General features: G+C 38.4%; 1 protein-coding gene and 1 pseudogene across 1 annotated transcript in view; both read left to right on the top strand.

Moving 5' to 3' along the window:
* Positions 1 to 647: 647 nt before the first annotated feature.
* Positions 648 to 17794, top strand: part of ZCWPW2 (zinc finger CW-type and PWWP domain containing 2) — a 93363-nt gene continuing 76216 nt past the window's right edge. Inside the window, exon 1 of the mRNA XM_028107165.1 lies at positions 648 to 988. Within this exon, the coding sequence (XP_027962966.1) occupies positions 648 to 988 (341 nt within the window). The remainder of the gene's footprint in view (positions 989 to 17794) is intronic.
* Positions 8792 to 9233, top strand: LOC114212348 (ATP synthase F(0) complex subunit C2, mitochondrial pseudogene; annotated as a pseudogene).

Raw genomic sequence — 17794 nt, forward strand, 5'->3', positions numbered from 1 at the left:
GTTTTATATGTTTAAAATTTTCATAATAAAAAACTGAGAAATGCTTTTTTCAAACTCCTTGAATTAATGTATAAAAAGCAAAACTATATAAGCAGAAGATTAGTTTTTAAAAGCAGATTTCAAATGTTCATATGGTGAAATATTTTGTTACATTTGATTTTCCTCAGAATTAGAAAATGAAAGGGGTCATCAAGTCATTTCATATGAGTATATATATTCATTTCATATATATATATATATATATATAAAGCTTAGCGGGTAAGATCACAGAATTTGGAACCAAACTTCCTGCCTTTAAATCCTGACTCTACCATATACTAGCTCTGGGACTGCAAACAAATTACTTTTCTTAGATTCAGTTTTCTCTGTAAAAATGGTCATACTTATTTTTATTTTTATTTGTGATTACAAATTTATTTTTAATTTTGGAGCATTTTATGCCCAGAGTGATTGATGCTTCTATTTTGTTCCTTTGTTTCTGGGTAGGTGGAAACAAATTGTTCAAAATGTATAGTCTTTATGGGATAGAGAAGATATGGGCAAAGAAGGTATCAAAGAGCTGTTTCTCTGATTTTGGTTTGAACTTTCCTTATATTCTTGAACCTTTCTTCTTTTTTTCTTATTTGTTTTCCAGATTAAATGCGTTTATGGAAAAAGAACAACTGGATGGTAAGACAATAGTAGAATATTGTCACACTGCAATGAATTCCTCAGCGGAAAACAGTATGTATGTAAACAAAGTGTGGGTTCAGTGTGAGAATGAAAGCTGTTTGAAATGGAGATCGTTGTCAAGTGAGGATGCAGCCAAGGTTGATCACAATAAACCATGGTACTGCTTCATGAACACTGATTCAAGATACAATAAGTGCTCTATTTCTGAGGAAGACTTTCCTGAAGAGGCTCAGCTTCATGAAAGTGGATTTAAGATTGTCTATTCACAGCTCCCTCTTGGAAGCCTGGTTTTGGTAAAATTACAGAATTGGCCAAGGTAAAGTTGTTGTTATTTCATAATAAACTATTGAGTTACAGTCTTGCTAAGTTGATGAATTTTTAAAACTTTTCAAAGAATCGACTTTTTTTCTACTGTTTGTCTAATTTATTTATTGTTTCCTGATCTCATCATTATTATCTCCCTGACATTTTGGGGTCTAATTCTTTTTCTTCTAGTTTCTTAAATTGGAAACTTTAGGTAACTGATTTAAATCTTTTCTTTCCTCTTGATATAGGCAACCACAGCTAAAAATTTCTCTTTAAGCATAGCATTAGCTATATCCCACAAATTTCGATATATTGTGTTTTATTACCAGTTTCAAATATTTACTAATTTCCTGTGTGATGTCTTCTTTCAAATGATCTGTTAAAAATGTATTTTTACCTGACATTTGGGGATTTCTAAATATCTTATTGTTATTGAGCTCTAATTTAAGTCTATTGTCCAATGAGGATATTTATGAGCATTACTTTGAATTCTTTATCATACATATTACTTATCTCTTTCATTTAGCTGTTTTGCTATGGTTTTGTCCTGTTCTTTCATTTGTGACATATTCCTCTTCCTCCTCATTTTATCTAACTCTCTTTGTTTCTGTGTATTAAAAAAGTCAGCTATGTCTCCTGATCTTGAAAGTAGTGGCCTTATGAAGAAGAGGTCCTGTGGTGGCCCATAGTGCAATGCCCCATGTTCACTAGAACCAGGGGTGGGTCCTATATGGGTTGCTTGCACCCTACTATTGTGGCTGAGCTGTGTTTGCCTCTAGTCCAGTTGGCTGCAATGGCCCACTTTGCTTGTTGTGGGTACACTGAGCAGAGTTTGGCCCTTATGCCATTGAGGGATCAGTCTGGGGCTGCCGTGGGCCTGTGGTTGGGTGGTGTCAGCAGTCAGACCAGAGGCCTGTCCCCCAGTCCGCCCTGCTGGGGCTGTAGTTGGCCTGATCAACAGGGCATTCATTCTCTCTGTGCTTCCAGCTATAAGTTTTGGCTACTGGGACTGTGGGTGCACTGGTTTGTATGGTTATCTTCCCCTCTCCCAGGGAAGAAGTCATTTTGGAGTGGCGCCAGTCCCTGTTGGGGTTGCTTGCAGAGTGTATCAGGGCACAAGCTGCTTTGGAGGGACACCTACTGAATCTCTTTTGTACTTTTATATGAAATGAATTCTATTCTTTAAGAAGAGGTTTTTTTCAGTCTGTTTTATCTCTGTTGTTCAGATTGGATCATTTCTGTTTTAAGTTCACTGATTCTTGCCTCTTTCATATTCATTCTGCTATTGTGACTATCCATTGAGCTTTTTGTTTTAGTTATTGTATTTGCAGGTGTAACATTTCCATTTGGTTCTCTCTATATCTTTTTTAATTTGTTAGATTTTCTATTTTTTTTTCTCATTTGGGATCTTATTTAAATCTGTTTTAGCAGGCTGCCCCTACTACTGCACTGGAGAGATATGAGGGAACCTCTTGTTCCTTCTTTTTTTTTTTAAAGATTTTATTTATTTATTTTACAGAGAGTGACACAGCGAGAGAGGGAACACAAGCAGGGTCAGAGGGAGAGGGAGAAGCAGGCTTCCCACGGAGCAGGCAGCCCGATGCGGGGCTTGATCCCAGGACCCTGGGATCATGACCTGAGCCGAAGGCAGACGCTTAACGACTGAGCCACCCAGGTGCCCCCGTCTTGTTCCTTCTTGCCAGATGGGAGTGGAAGTCTAACTTTTCTACTCAGCCTCCACTTACTCTCTGGAAAGGGAGGGGTGCCTCATTACTGCTGGGCAGGGATGAGAGTTCAGCCTCCTCACTCACCAACTTGGCTGGGAGAAGTACGGATACCTTGTTACTCACCTCCACTGATACCATGGAGGGAGAATCATGTTAATTCTGGAAGATGATAAAAATTCCAACTTCCCGGTAGTCCTCCTCTACCACTATCTGAGTGGGGAGGAAGTGGGGGCTTTATTACTGCTGGGTGGGTTGAAGTCCAGGCTCACCACTTGGCCTTTGTTGATAAGGATAGAGATGGGAATCTGTAGATTTTTCCATGGTATTTGGCTGGGAAAAAAGCAGCTATTGCTTTAAAGTTTTCTGTCTTGCCAGGTTGCCCCTATCCTATCCTGGTCCTATGACTAGAAAGAGTAGGCTTCATATGGAGTTTTTGTTCCTTTGCATCCATTGGTGTCTCTGGGTTGCTGGCTTCTTTAGCACCCAGTCTAGGGTATATGAGGCAAAAAGAGCACTGAGAGAACTCACTGCCATGTCATTCTTCAGGTCTTGAGGCCCTGCTCTGGTTTATCTTCTCTTCATCTTTAAGAATCTTCTTATGTTTATTTGATGTATAATACTGAGGAATTTTTGGCGTTCTTAGTGGGAGGAATATAGAGAATTGAGTCTACCTCAACTTGTCCAGAACTGGAATCTGCAGAATAGATTTGCTTTAGCTTTTTTGTCTGAATCACATACCCAGAGCCCCTTATTCTATTATTTTCTCCGAGTATCAAAAGTATGAACTTGTTGTCTGAGATTTCCTAGCTTTTTTCCTTCTCTAATTTTATTTTTTAAATTTTAAAATTAAATTATTTCCATATTTTAACTAATAAACTTTATTTTCTAGAGCAGTTTTAAGTTTGCAGCAAAATTGAATGGAAAGTGCAGGGTCTTCACATATCTCCCCCCTTGCCCCACACAACCTCATATACCATCAACATCCCAAATCAGTGTGGCACATTTCTTACAATCTATGAATCAGCATTTACCCATCATTGTTGACCGAAATCCATAGTGAATCATTAGGATTCACTCTTTGTGCTGTACATTCTATAGGTTTTGACAAATGTATAATGACATGTATTCGCCATTATAGTATCATACAGAATAGTTTCACTGGCTTAAAAATCTCCTCTGTTTCACCTATTCATCCCTCCCACCACCCCCTGGCAACTGGGGCTCTTTATACTATGTCCATAGTTTTGCCTTTTCCAGAATGCTGTATTGTAATCACAATATGTAGCCTTTTCAGATTGGCTTCTCTCACTTAGTAATAGGCATTTAAGTTTCCTCTATGTATTTTCATGGACATACATGGTTGTTTTAATTTGCATTTCCAGGATGACATATGATGTGGAACATCTTTTAATATTCTTATTTGTCATCTGTATATCTTCTTTGGTGAGATGTCTGCTCAGGTCTCTTGCCTATCTTTTAGTTGAGTGGTTCACTTTCTTATTGTAGAGCTTAAGAGTTCTTTGTATATTTTGGATACCAGTCCTTTATCAGATAGGTGTTTTGCAGATATTTTCTCTCAGTCTGTGGCTTATCTTCTCATTCTCTTACTAGTATCTTTCACAGAGCAGACATTTTTAATTTTAATGAAATCCCACTTACCAATCTTTTTTTCATGGATGGTGCTTTTGGCGTTGTATCCCCACTTTTATTTGTACCTTCTCTATCCTTTATTCATATTGATCCTTTCTTCTTTGATTGGGTTTATACTCCCAGCAGCTTCTCATCAGTGTAAGCTTTTGTCCTGGAAAGGCTTCTTGTTGGTTAGTTTTAAGTGTTCACAGAGCCCAGACAGCTCCAATAACTTCAGGTTTTGTTGCTATCCACCTCGCAGTTTTGGCTGCTGTGCTCATGTTGACCTGCTGCACTTTTCAGTAAGTACTCCTTACGGTTTTGAGGTTCTTATTTCACAAATCCATCAGATCCCTGGTTGCCTCCCCCCCCACCACCAGCTTTCCCTCATACAGATGCTAGTAATATGTGGGTCTTGGACCTGTCAATAGTTTGTACTTGCCTGCTTCTATTTTGGTAGTTTCTGTGGATAGCTTATCACTTAGTTTTGTTATAGATGTGTGTCAGATTTGACTGTGCTATTATAGTTTGTTCTACCTGTACTTTCGGGAAAATTTCAGGAGATTCTAAAACCCTAACACCATTGCTACTATCTTCCTAGAATCCCTTGCTATTTTACATTATATTCTCCTACTTAACATTCTCAAAGCTGGCATACTCTGGGTCATATTACCTTGTTTTCATTCACATACAGCTGTTCTCCATGAAGAATATAAAATGTTTGCTTTCATAGAGAGACTGTGATGGACTTACTGTAACACATCACATGTACAGAGGCGCGTGCACACACAGACAAGAGGCCTTCAAATCAAACCTACATTTGTGTTATTGTTCTGTCACTTACTATTGTGGGCTGAATCGTGTTTCCCAAAAGAGATACTTTAAAGCTGAAACCTCAGAAGTGACTGTATTTGGAATCAGGACCTTTAAAGAGGTGGTTAAATGAAAATAGGTCATTAGGGTGGGCCCTACACCAATCTGACTGGTATTCTTATAAGAAGAGGAAATTTGGATACACAAAGAGGCACCAGGGATGCACATGCACAGAGGAAAAACTCTGTGAAGGCATAGCAGGAAGGTAGCCAAGGAGAGGCTTCGAGAGAAACCACCCCTGCTGACCTATTGATCTTAGACTCAAAGCCTCCAAAACTATGAGAAAGTAAGTTTCTGTTGTTTAAGCCACTCACTCTGTGGTATTTTTCTATGGCAGCTTTAGCAAACTAATACGTTTAATATCTTTGCAAATGTGGAAATCTCTCTGAGATATGTACCTTTTGCTACTGAGGACTTTTCTAGAGATCAAATGTGAAATGTTGTAAATATATACATATTATTTATTTAAATATTAAAAATATTATTTTCTTTTGTAAAATAATTAGGATGGGCATGAAGAGGAACTAGATAGCTATGTAAAAACAAATATCTTTTTTTTTAAAGATTTTATTTATTTATTCATGAGAGACAGAGGGAGAGAGAGAGAGAAAGAAGCAGAGGGAAAAGCAGGCTCCAAAGGAGCAGGGAGCCCGATGCGGGACTCGATCCCAGGACCCTGGGATCATGACCTGAGCCGAAGGCAGACGCTTAACCATCTGAGCCACCCAGGTGCCCTGTAAAAACAAATATCTTAAAAGACATGAATATGAATGCTTATTTTATGGGGTTACTTATGAAAGTATTTGTAGTCCATGTCATTTTTCAGATATAAAATTATTATTTTGAAAGCAGAGAGTTTGTATATTCACTAATTCAAGAAATGTATTTGTTTCTTGTCACTATATCTGGTATATTATGTTAGAAATCTGATTAGGAATTTCTTTTGCAGTTTTGTGCTTGTAACTGAGGATTAGGACTTGAAATACAAATGAAACATGTTTTACTCCAGGCCCTAAATTATCTCTAATCTATGATTAGGACCATCAAAATACCTGCAAAATGCAGCTGTATCTACTTCTTGCTATTTGGAAAGAATAGAATGCATTTGGCTAAGTACTAATATGTATTTTTCTTTATGAACTAAGTATAGTTGAGCACAGGCTTAAAATATAGCCTTAAAATATTAAAAAACTCAAATCTAGTTATATTTCATATTCAGTGCTACAGATACATAGAAAGATGATAACAGGAGAAATTGCAATAGCAGAATGTCAAGCTAGAATTAACCCACCAAACACAGTCAAACATCAGTTCTTAATTAAACAGTATTAAAGACATTGAAGTTTCAAGTGGAAAGCTCTACAGCTAGCTGGCTGTAGAGACACTTAGCAGGTTGCATTATCTGGGTCAGTTCTCATTAGCCCATGGCCTTACACCCAACTTTGAAGGCTCAGAAACTCAATCTTATCAACATCCCAAGTTATTCTTTCCCAGAACAGCTGACCTTCTCTAATAAAGCTTTAAAAAGCTAAAGAGAGACTGATAGAGAATCTAGAAATGCCTATTTATATAATAAAAATAAAAAATTGTCAAGAGAAAGCACTTTGTCTATGGGCAAGGTCCGTGGAAAATCAAATTACAATAGTTACGTTTACCTCCACACTGTGAGCTAGCACACACTTATATACTTATAAAAGTACATATGCAGCCTCTTGCCTTTGGGTTATGCTATGTCTGTTTGTGCTGATGGTGGGGAGAAGAGAGAAGAGAAAAGCTATCTTCATGTTAAGCAGCTTTAATTTTTTTTTTAAAGAGAAAGCAATTTTTTTTAAAGATTTTTATTTTATTTATTTGTCAGAGAGAGAGAGCACAAGCAGGGGGAACAAAGGAGGGAGAGGGAGAAGCAGGCTCCTCACTGAGCAAGGAGCCCGATGTGGGACTCGATCCCAGGACCCTGGGATCATGACCTGAGCCGAAGGCAGACGCTTAACGACTGAGCCACCCAGGCATCCCTAAGCAGCCTTAATTTTATAAAAAAAATGATCAGATAGCATTGTATTGAGCTAGAAAGAGCATAGAAGTTAAAAGTAAAAAATAATGGTGCATATCTCCACTAGTAGGGGCAGATACATTGTCAAGCAGAAACTAGGCTTCTGTTGAAAGTAACTACCTTGGGCATATTTACACATTTTACAAAGCTTTTTTGTAAATATGAAAATTAATTTATAGAAAATATATTTGCATTCTAAGGTGCTATAGTATAAACAATTTAGTAGTAAAATATGCCTTTAACAAACCAATGCAGTGATACATTTTAGATATAGTATTAAAATTTATAAATTGAGATTTCTGTAGATCCTTTCAGTCTTATAAAATATTATTTGATTACTCCTTATGTGCATTCTTTTATCTGTGGATTAATATACTTATAATGTGTTGGGGGGGAGGGTGGGGATGGGGAATTGCCTCTTCCTATAAGCCCCCTGTAGTTAGGTACAGCTTAGGGATTTTGTGGCAAATACAGCATTCAGTTAGTGATGATTCTAACTCATCCATTTTGTTTCCCACAGATTAAGAATGAGGCCCAAGTAAAATTAGCTCTCCTCTTAAACATCCAAACCATAGTTTGAAAATAACAGTCATGTACTTCTCATTAAGTATAAATACACAACTAAAATCATGCTTAAGCTTCAACTTCTGAAGGCAGTAGCTCTTATTAAAGATCATTTCCATTGGATGAGAAATGTGTATGAGATCAGTTTCTTCATGATATATTTGCACTCCTCTTGAAGCTACTTGTTGTGCCCAAATTTCCCCTTTCCCCCAAGTGGATTCCAACACCTGATGCCTATTTGTCTTTGTTGTATGTGTACATTTTACCTCCCACGACCCCCAGATTCTAAAATTAATCACACAACTTTCCTTGTAATTCTAATACCTTCCCATTGGTTTGCCTACTCTTACTCTCCCTCTCCACTTTTAAGCCCACAAGACAACATTTCAGAATTTCTCATCAATATGAACGTGAAAAATCAGGAAGTAGAAGTGCACAATGCACTATCATTGTTGACAGTTTTGGAACGCAAAAAGAGATCAGAGTAAAAGCAAAAAGTGAACATCAGCCTTCTTCAATCACACTGAGTCAGAAAATAATGGATATAGCACGTGGAGGGAAGTAATCATGTTTTCTGCGTCTGTTGCCTCTCCTCAGCTTCTCCCGCAGTTTGGTACATTCTTTTTTACCTGAAACACACAACTAGAAGTCAGACAATTCCTTTGCACCACTTGAAGAAATACTAACGTGCCCCAATTACCTGAACATTTGACAATACTTTTCATAATTCATCTGTAAATCAGCATGCAATATTTTGTCTAATATGACATGTTTTAAATAATGAACAGAAGCTTTTTTCTTTTATTGGCATCTCATTCTTTTTAGGAGTCATCTCTATTTTCACTTATATTTTATTTATTTTTTAAATTTTTATTTGTATTTTATAGAGTAATAATTTAAATTTAATACTCTCGGGGTCTTCTCTGCACTGGGAGCAGCTCTCCTGCCACAGCCCCCTCATCCCCTGAAAATGTACACCTGTGCAAAGTTCGTCCCCACCCCCTTCTTGGTCAGGAGCACCTCTCAGCTGTTGAGCTGATCACTGTCTGCAGTGGTGCTAAAACCACCGGAGACACTGACAGATGAGGTACCTTATAAGAGCCTCAGCAGCTTGGCAGCCCCACATTCCCTGACCTCACTTAATTCCTAGCTGCAGCTTCCAAACCAGCATCCCATTTCAAGGGACATCAACACAGCCGCCAAGTTCATTGGGGCTGGGGCTGCCACGGTAGGGGTGGCTGACTCTGGGGCTGGAATTGGGACTGTGTTTGGGAGCCTCATCAATGGTTATGCCAGGAATCCCTCTCTGAAGCAGCAGCTCTTCTCCTACGCCATTTTTGGGCTTTGCCCTCTTGGAGGCCATGGGGCTCTTTTGCCTGATGTTGGCCTTTCTCATCCTCTTCGCCACGTGAAGGAGCCATCTCCACCTCCCATAGGTCTTTCTCCCGTGTCTTGTCTGCCCTGTATGTTACTTTTCCTATACCTCCCCAGACAGCCTGGGGAAAGTGGTTGGCTCAGGGTTTGACAGAGGGAAGACAAATAAATACTGTATTATTAAGAAAAAATAAAAATAAAAAATAAAAATATATAAATTGAATACTCTCGGGCCCAGTAGGTTTTGTGTAAAAGAAGATGTATCAGAATTTGTGTCAGAAAAGCTTATCTTAAACATAATAACTGCAAGATATTTTTCTTTCATATCTCAAGTGTTAGTAATCCTGTGATTGTTTTACATTGAATGGAATTGGTGCTACTTATAATTTGGTATTAAAATTTTTGTGAGGTGCAAATCACCTAGTAGTACACATGAGCCCCTTGTGTTTTACAAAGGATAGTCAACAAATGTAATGTAACAATCACTGTTTGATTTCTTTTTAAATAGTTCTAATCCATTGGAGGACCCACTGTTTCTTAATTTCTGATAAATTAGGAGTCTCCAATACAGCTACCATTCATTTTTAGTCATTTATTTGCCTATTGAAATCTTCTTGTTTTGAGTGAGTTCCTTCAGAAATGTAGAGTTCCAATGTAGGTTTAAAAGATAAACTCCACCCAAGTTTTCTCTTAAGCACTCTTAAGCCCAATAAGGGTTGCCAAATAGCAATATGATACTGTAATGTGAACCTGACAGTAACTAGATAGTCATCTTCATTTAGGTCCTGAACCTCTACTTGACTTTCCATTATCATTTCCAATTTTCCAAAGTATTAGGCTGCTTTGGGTTCCACATAGTCTGACTCAATTTATAATCCTCTATCCCTTCCTCTTCCATGATTTAAGGCTGCTAGGCAGACCTTCCACCTACCCTTTCCCTAACTCAGAGAGGTCCAAGAGCCAAAGAACTCCACTCAACATCCACAGAGCAGCTAGACGTCTGCTCCGTTCTCACACTCCACCTTCCCTGGTGACTGGTGCACCCAACTCACCACCTTCTGGTGACTATACTTGGGATTTGTCAGTTTCCTGGAACCAAACTTTTTACATTAATAATACTGAAATATTTTTGTTAGTTTACATTGTGTTATTTATAATCTGTAAAGACTTTTTTACAATGGTATGGTAGATGTATTTCTATATGACTTTGTAACTTTCATATCAATTGATAATTTAATAGTTCAACCATCTATAGTCCTCAAGCCCAAGTAATTTATGGATTTTGCACTTTTGTAATTTCAGATTCTTATAGCATGATCTGTATGCCTCCTTTAGGTTTTAAAATTATCTAAATATCTAATTTATCTAGTTTCTAAATAATTAAATGAGGCAAAAAATGTTTTTGTATCATTCTACCTCTCAATTATACCAATTATTGTATCTATATATAATTGTATACCTTTATATGATTAGTTTGCTAGGGCTGCCATAACAAGGCGTCACAGACTGGATAGCTTAAAAATAACAGAAATTTAATTTCTTACAATTCTGAGGCTAGAAGTCTCAGATTAGATTGTCAGCAGCTTGATTTCTTCTGAGGCTTTCTCCTTGGCCTGTAGATGCATCTCTCTCCTTGTGTCTTCACATGGTCTTCCCTCTGTGTATGTCTGTGTCCAAATCTTCTCTTTTTATTTATTTTTTATTTAATTTAAATTCAGTGAATTGACATATAATGTCTTATTGGTTTCAGAAGTAGAGGTAAGTGATTCATCAGTCTTATATAATACCCAGTGTTTATTACATCACATGCCCTCCATAATGTCCCTCACCCAGTTACTCCATTCCCCCACCCTCGTCCTCTCCAGCAACCCTCAATTTGTTTCCTATGATTAAGAGTCTCTTATGGTTTGTCTCCCTCTCTAATTTCATCTTGTTTTATTTTTTCCTCTCTTCCCCTATAATCCTCTGTTTTGTTCCTTACATTCCACATATGAGTGAGATCATATGATAATTGTCTTTCTCTGATTGACTTATTTCGCTTAGCATGATACCTTCTAGTTCCATCCACGTCATTGCAAATGGCAAGATTGCATTTTTTTTGATGGCTGAGTAACATTCCATTGTATATATATATACACCACATCTTTATCCATTCATCTTTCAAAGGACATCTGGGCTCTTTCCATGGTTTGGCTATTGTGGACATTGCTGCTATAAACATTGGGGTCTTATGCCCCTTCGGATCACTACATTTGTATCTTTGGGGTAAATACCCACTAGTGCAATTGCTGGGTCATAGGGTAGCTCTATTTTCAACTTTTTGAGGAACCTCCATACTGTTTTCCACAGTGGCTGCACCAGCTTGCATTCCCACCAACGGTGTAGGAGGGTTCCCCTTTCTCCACATCCTCGCCAACATCTGTCGTTTCCTGACTTGTTAATTTTAGCCATTCTGACTGGTGTGAGGTGGTATCTCATTGTGGTTTTGATTTATATTTCCCTGATGCCGAGCGATGTTGAGCACTTTGTCATGTGTCTGTTGTCCATTTGGATGTTTTCTTTGCAGAAATGTCTGTTCATGTCTTCTGCCCATTTCTTGATTGGATTGTTTGTTTTTTGGGGTGTTGAGTTTGATAAGTTTTTTATAGATTTTGGATACTAGCCCTTTATCTGATATGAAATATGCAAATATCTTCTCCCATTCTTGGTTTGTCTTGGTTTTGTTGACTGTTTCCTTTGCTCTGCAAAAGCTTTTTATCTTGATGAAGTCCCAATAGTTCATTTTTGCCTTTGTTTCCCTTGCCTTTGGAGATGTGTCTAGCAAGAAGTTGCTATGGTCAAAGTCACAGAGGTTGCTGCCTGTGTTCTCCTCTAGGATTTTGATGGATTCCTGTCTCACATTTAGGTCTTTCATCCATTTTGAGTCTATTTTTGTGTAGGGTTTAGGAAATGGTCCAGTTTCATTCTTTTGCATGTGGCTGTCCATTTTTCCCAACACCATTTGTTGAAGAGACTTTTTTCCATTGGATATTCTTTCTTTCTTTGTTGAAGATTAGTTGCCCATAGAGTTGAGGGTCCATTTCTGGGTTGTCTATTCTGTTCCATTGATCTATGTGTCTATTTTTTGCCACTACCTTACTGTCTTGATGATTACAGCTTTGTAATGGAGCTTAAAGACTAGAATTGTGATGCTACCGACTTTGGTTTTCTTTTCCACATTCCTTTGGCAATTAGGGGTATTTTCTGTTCCCATAGAAATTTTAGGGTTAGTTGTTCCAGCTGTGAAAAAAAGTTGATGGTATTTTGATAGGGTACTCAGAAAATTCATGAAAGAAATTGAAGAAGACACAAAGAAATGGAAAAACATTCCATGTTCATGGATTGGAAGAACAAATATTGTTAAAATGTCTATGCTGTCTAGAGCAATCTATACATTCAATGCAATCCCTAATCTCTTTTTAAAAGGAAACCAGTCATGCTAGATTAGGGCCCGCCTTTTAACTTAGTTACTTCCATAAAAACACTATCTCCAAATACAGTCACATTTTGAGGTACTGGGGTTATAAGAACTTTAACATATGAATTTGGTGAGGGGAACACAATTTGGTTCATAATGATGGCACTTTATAATATTTTAATTTGCCAAAAACCAAAAATGTATAAAGCACATATTTCTGTGAATTTTGTAACAGCATATTGAGGAACTGGAGTCACAGCAAGGTCTCATTACCTGCTTGAGGCCTCTTGTGTGGTTGAAGGCAGAGCCAGAGCCTGGATCTCCTGATTTGAACCTCACTATCTTTTTTCACGAGGGAGCTGCAAACTGAGATAGAACTTGGCATCTCTTAGTCACAGCTTCCTGACTTTATTTGCAGCCTTCCTTTCCTGCTCCAAAGGTAGGAGCTTTTAGGCTCCTTTTAGGCTCCAAACAGTAGGTCAGAGTCTAGAAAGATTGGTAAAATAGTTAAAACTTAGTTGATGTATATATGTTTTGTTTTTGTCAAAGAGAAAAATGAAACATATTTCTAGAATTTCTAGAGGTTTGTGGCACAAAAGGACATACTCCTAAAGATTTATTTTTAGTAAAGGATAAATTTTATTTCCTGTACTAAAATTTATTAGAAATTTGGTCTCCTTCCAGTGGAGCAGAACTGTTGAGCTCTATTTTGGCTTGTTCCGCAGTAGTTAGACTCTCCAGTGTTATCACAGCCTGTGCTACCAAAGTACCCCTTTGGCAGCCCTAGCTCAGGAAATGCCAGCGTTCTCATACTCCGTCAGAAGCTCAGTGGATTAATATTTTAGTAATAAGCATTCTTTTTTATTTTTATTGTTATGTTAATCACCATACATTACATCATTAGTTTTTGATGTAGTGTTCCATGCCATGATCCATTGCTTGTGCATAACACCCAGTGCTCCACACAGAACGTGCCCTCTTTAATACCCATCACCAGGCTAACCCATCCCCCCACCCCCATCCCTTCTAGAACCCTCAGTTTGTTTTTCAGAGTCCATCGTCTCTCATGGTTCGTTTCCCCCTCCGACTTACTCCCCTTCATTCTTCCCCTCCTGCTATCTTCTTCTTTTTCTTTTTTCTTAATATATGTTGCACTATTTGTTTCAGAGGTACAGATCTGTGATTCAACAGTCTTGCACAATTCACAGCGCTCACCATAGCACATACCCTCCCCAATGTCTATCACCCAGCCACCCCATCCCTCCCACCCCCCACCACTCCAGCAACCCTCAGTTTGTTTCCTGAGATTAAGAATTCCTTATATCAGTGAGGTCATATGATACATGTCTTTCTCTGATTGACTTATTTCACTCAGCATAACAATCTCCAGTTCTATCCACGTCGTTGCAAATGGCAAGATCTCATTCCTTTTGATGGCTGCATAATATTCCTTTGTGTATATATACCACCTCTTCTTTATCCATTCATCTGTCGATGGACATCTTGGCTCTTTCCACAGTTTGGCTATTGTGGACATTGCTGCTATAAACATTGGGGTGCACATACCCCTTCGGATCCCTACATTTGTATCTTTGTGGTAAATACCCACTAGTGCAATTGCTGGATCGTATGGTAGCTTTATTTTCAGCTTTTTGAGGAACCTCCATACTGTTTTCCAGAGTGGTTGCACCAGCTTGCATTCCCACCAACAGTGTAGGAGGGGTCCCCTTTCTCCACATCCCCGCCAACATCTGTCGTTTCCTGACTTGTTAATTTTAGCCATTCTGACTGGTGTGAGGTGGTATCTCATTGAGGTTTTGATTTGGATTTCCCGGATGCCGAGCGATGTTGAGCACTTTTTCATGTGTCTGTTGGCCATTTGGATGTCTTCTTTGGAAAGATGTCTGTTCATGTCTTCTGCCCATTTCTTGATTGGATTATTTGTTCTTTGGGTGTTGAGTTTGATAAATTCTTTATAGATTTTGGATACTAGCCCTTTATCTGGTATGTCATTTGCAAATATTTTCTCCCATTCTGTCGGCTGTCTTTTGGTTTTGTTGACTGTTTCTTTTGTTGTGCAAAAGCTTTTTATCTTGATGCAATCCCAATAGTTCATTTTTGCCCTGGCTTCCCTTGCCTTTGGCGATGTTTCTAGGAAGAAGTTGCTGCGGCTGAGGTCGAAGAGGTTGCTGCCTGTGTTCTCCTTTAGGATTTTGATGGACTCCTGTCTCACGTTTAGGTCTTTCAACCATTTGGAGTCTATTTTTGTGTGGTGTAAGGAAATGGTCCAGTTTCATTCTTCTGCATGTGGCTGTCCAATTTTCCCAAAACTATTTGTTGAAGAGACTTTTTTCCATTGGACATTCTTTCCTGCTTTGTCAAAGATGAGTTGACCATAGAATTGAGGGTCCATTTCTGGGCTCTCGATTCTGTTCCATTGATCTATGTGTCTGTTTTTGTGCCAGTACCATACTGTCTTGATGATGACAGCTTTGTAATAGAGCTGGAAGTCCGGAATTGTGATGCCACCAGCTTTACTTTTCTTTTTCAACATTCCTCTGGCTATGCGGGGTCTCTTCTAGTTCCATACAAATTTTAGGATTATTTGTTCCATTTCTTTGAAAAAAGTGCATGGTATTTTGATGGGGATTGCGTTGAATGTGTAGATTGCTCTAGGTAGCACTGACATCTTCACAATGTTTGTTCTTCCAATCCATGATCATGGAACATTTTTCCATTTCTTTGTGCCTTCCTCAATTTCTTTCATGAGTATTTTATAGTTTTCTGAGTACAGATCCTTTGCCTCTTTGGTTAAATTTATTCCTAGGTATCTTATGGTTTTGGGTGCCATTGTAAATGGGATCGACTCCTTAATTTGTCTCTCTTCTGTCTTGTTGGTGGTGTATAGGAATGCCACTGATTTCTGTGCATTGATTTTATATCCTGCCACTTTACTGAATTCCTGTATGAGTTCTAGCAGTTTTGGGGTGGAGTCTTTTGGGTTTTCCACATACAGTATCATATCATCTGCAAAGAGTAAGAGTTTGACTTCCTCTTTGCCGATTTGGATGCCTTTGATTTCTTTTTGGTGTCTGATTGCTGTGGCTAGGACTTCTCATACTATGTTGAATAGCAGTGGTGATAGTGGACATCCCTGCCACGTTCCTGACCTTAGGGGGAAAGCTCTCAGCTTTTCCCCATTGAGAATGATACTCGGTGTAGGTTTTTCATAGATGGCTTTTATGATATTGAGGTATGTACCCTCTATCCCTATACTCTGAAGAGTTTTGATCAAGAAAGGATGCTGTACTTTGTCAAATGCTTTTTCTGCATCTATTGAGAGGATCATATGACTCTTGTTCTTTCTTTTGTTAATGTATTGTATCACGTTGATTGATTTGCGGATGTTGAACCAACCTTGCAGCCCAGGGATAAATCCCACTTCGTCATGGTGAATAATCCTTGTAATGTACTGTTGGATCCTATTGGCTAGTATTTTGGTGAGAATTTTTGCATCCATGTTCATCAAGGATATTGGTCTGTAATTCTTGTTAATTCTTTCAAAGAACCAGCTCCTAGTTTCGTTGATCTGTTCTACTGTTCTTTTGGTTTCTATTTCTTTGATTTCTGTTCTGATCTTTATTATTTCTCTTCTCCTGCTGGGTTTAGGCTTTATTTGCTGTTCTTTCTCCAGCTCCTTTAGGTGTAGGGTTAGGTTGTGTATTTGAGACCTTTCTTGTTTCTTGAGAAAGGCTTGTATTGCTGTATACTTTCCTCTTAGGACTGCCTTTGCTGTATCCCAAAGATTTTGAACAGTTGTGTTTTCATTTTCATTGGTTTCCATGAATTTTTTTAATTCTTCTTTAATTTCCTGGTTGACCCATTCATTCTTTAGTAGGATGCTCTTTAGCCTCCATGTATTTGAGTTCTTTCCGACTTTCCTCTTGTGATTGAGTTCTAGTTTCAAAGCATTGTGGTCTGAAAATATGCAGGGAAGAATCCCAATCTTTTGATAGCAGTTGAGACCTTATTTGTGACCTAGGATGTGATCTATTCTGGAGAATGTTCCATGGGCACTAGAGAAGAATGTGTATTCCATTGCTTTGGGATGGAATGTTCTGAATATGTCTGTTAAGTCCATTTGGTCCAGTGTGTCATTTAAAGTCTTTATTTCCTTGTTGATCTTTTGCTTTGATGATCTGTCCATTTCAGTCAGGGTGGTGTTAAAGTCCCCCACTATTATTGTATTGTTGTCAATGTGTTTCTTCGCTTTTGTTATTAATTGCCTTATATAATTGGCTGCTCCCCTGTTAGGGGCATAGATATTTAAAATTGTTAGATATTCTTGTTGGATAGACCCTTTAAGTAGGATATAGTGTCCTTCCTCATCTCTTATTACGGGCTTGTTTTAAAATCTAATTTGTCTGATATAAGGATTGCTACCCCAGCTTTCTTTTGGTGTCCATTAGCATGGTAAATGGTTTTCCACCCCCTCACTTTCAATCTGGGGGTGTCTTTGGGTCTAAAAAGAGTCTCTTGCAGACAGCATATCGATGGGTCTTGTTTTTTAATCCAATCTGATAGCCTGTGTCTTTTGATTGGGGCAGTTAGCCCATTTACATTCAGGGTAACTATTGAAAGGTATGATTTTAGTGCCATTGTATTGCCTGTAAGGTGACTGTTACTGTCTGTTGTCTGTGTTCCTTTCTGGTCTATGCTGCTTTTAGGCTCTCTCTTTGCTTAGAGGACCCCTTTCAATATTTCTTGGAGGGCTGGTTTCGTGTTTGCAAATTCCTTTAGTTTTTGTTTGTCCTGGAATTTTTTTGTCTCTCCTTCAATTTTCAATGACAGCCTAGCTGGATATAGTATTCTTGGCTGCATATTTTTCTCGTTTAGTGCTCTGAAGATATCATGCCAGTCCTTTCTGGCCTGCCAGGTCTCTGTGGATAGGTCTGTTGCCAATCTAATGTTTCTACCTTTATAGCTTACATATCTCTTCTCCCGAGCTGCTTTCAAGATTTTCTCTTTGTCAGGGCGCCTGGGTGGCTCAGTTGTTAAGCGTTTGCCTTTGGCTCAGGTCATGATCCCAGGGTCCTGGGATCGAGTCCCACATAAGGCTTCCTGCTCAGCGGGAAGCCTACT

The sequence above is a fragment of the Eumetopias jubatus genome, unplaced genomic scaffold, assembly GCF_037043125.1.
Source record: "Eumetopias jubatus isolate StellerSeaLion01/CBP00866 unplaced genomic scaffold, mEumJub1_p1.0 scaffold_1, whole genome shotgun sequence".
Lineage (NCBI taxonomy): Eukaryota > Metazoa > Chordata > Mammalia > Carnivora > Otariidae > Eumetopias > Eumetopias jubatus.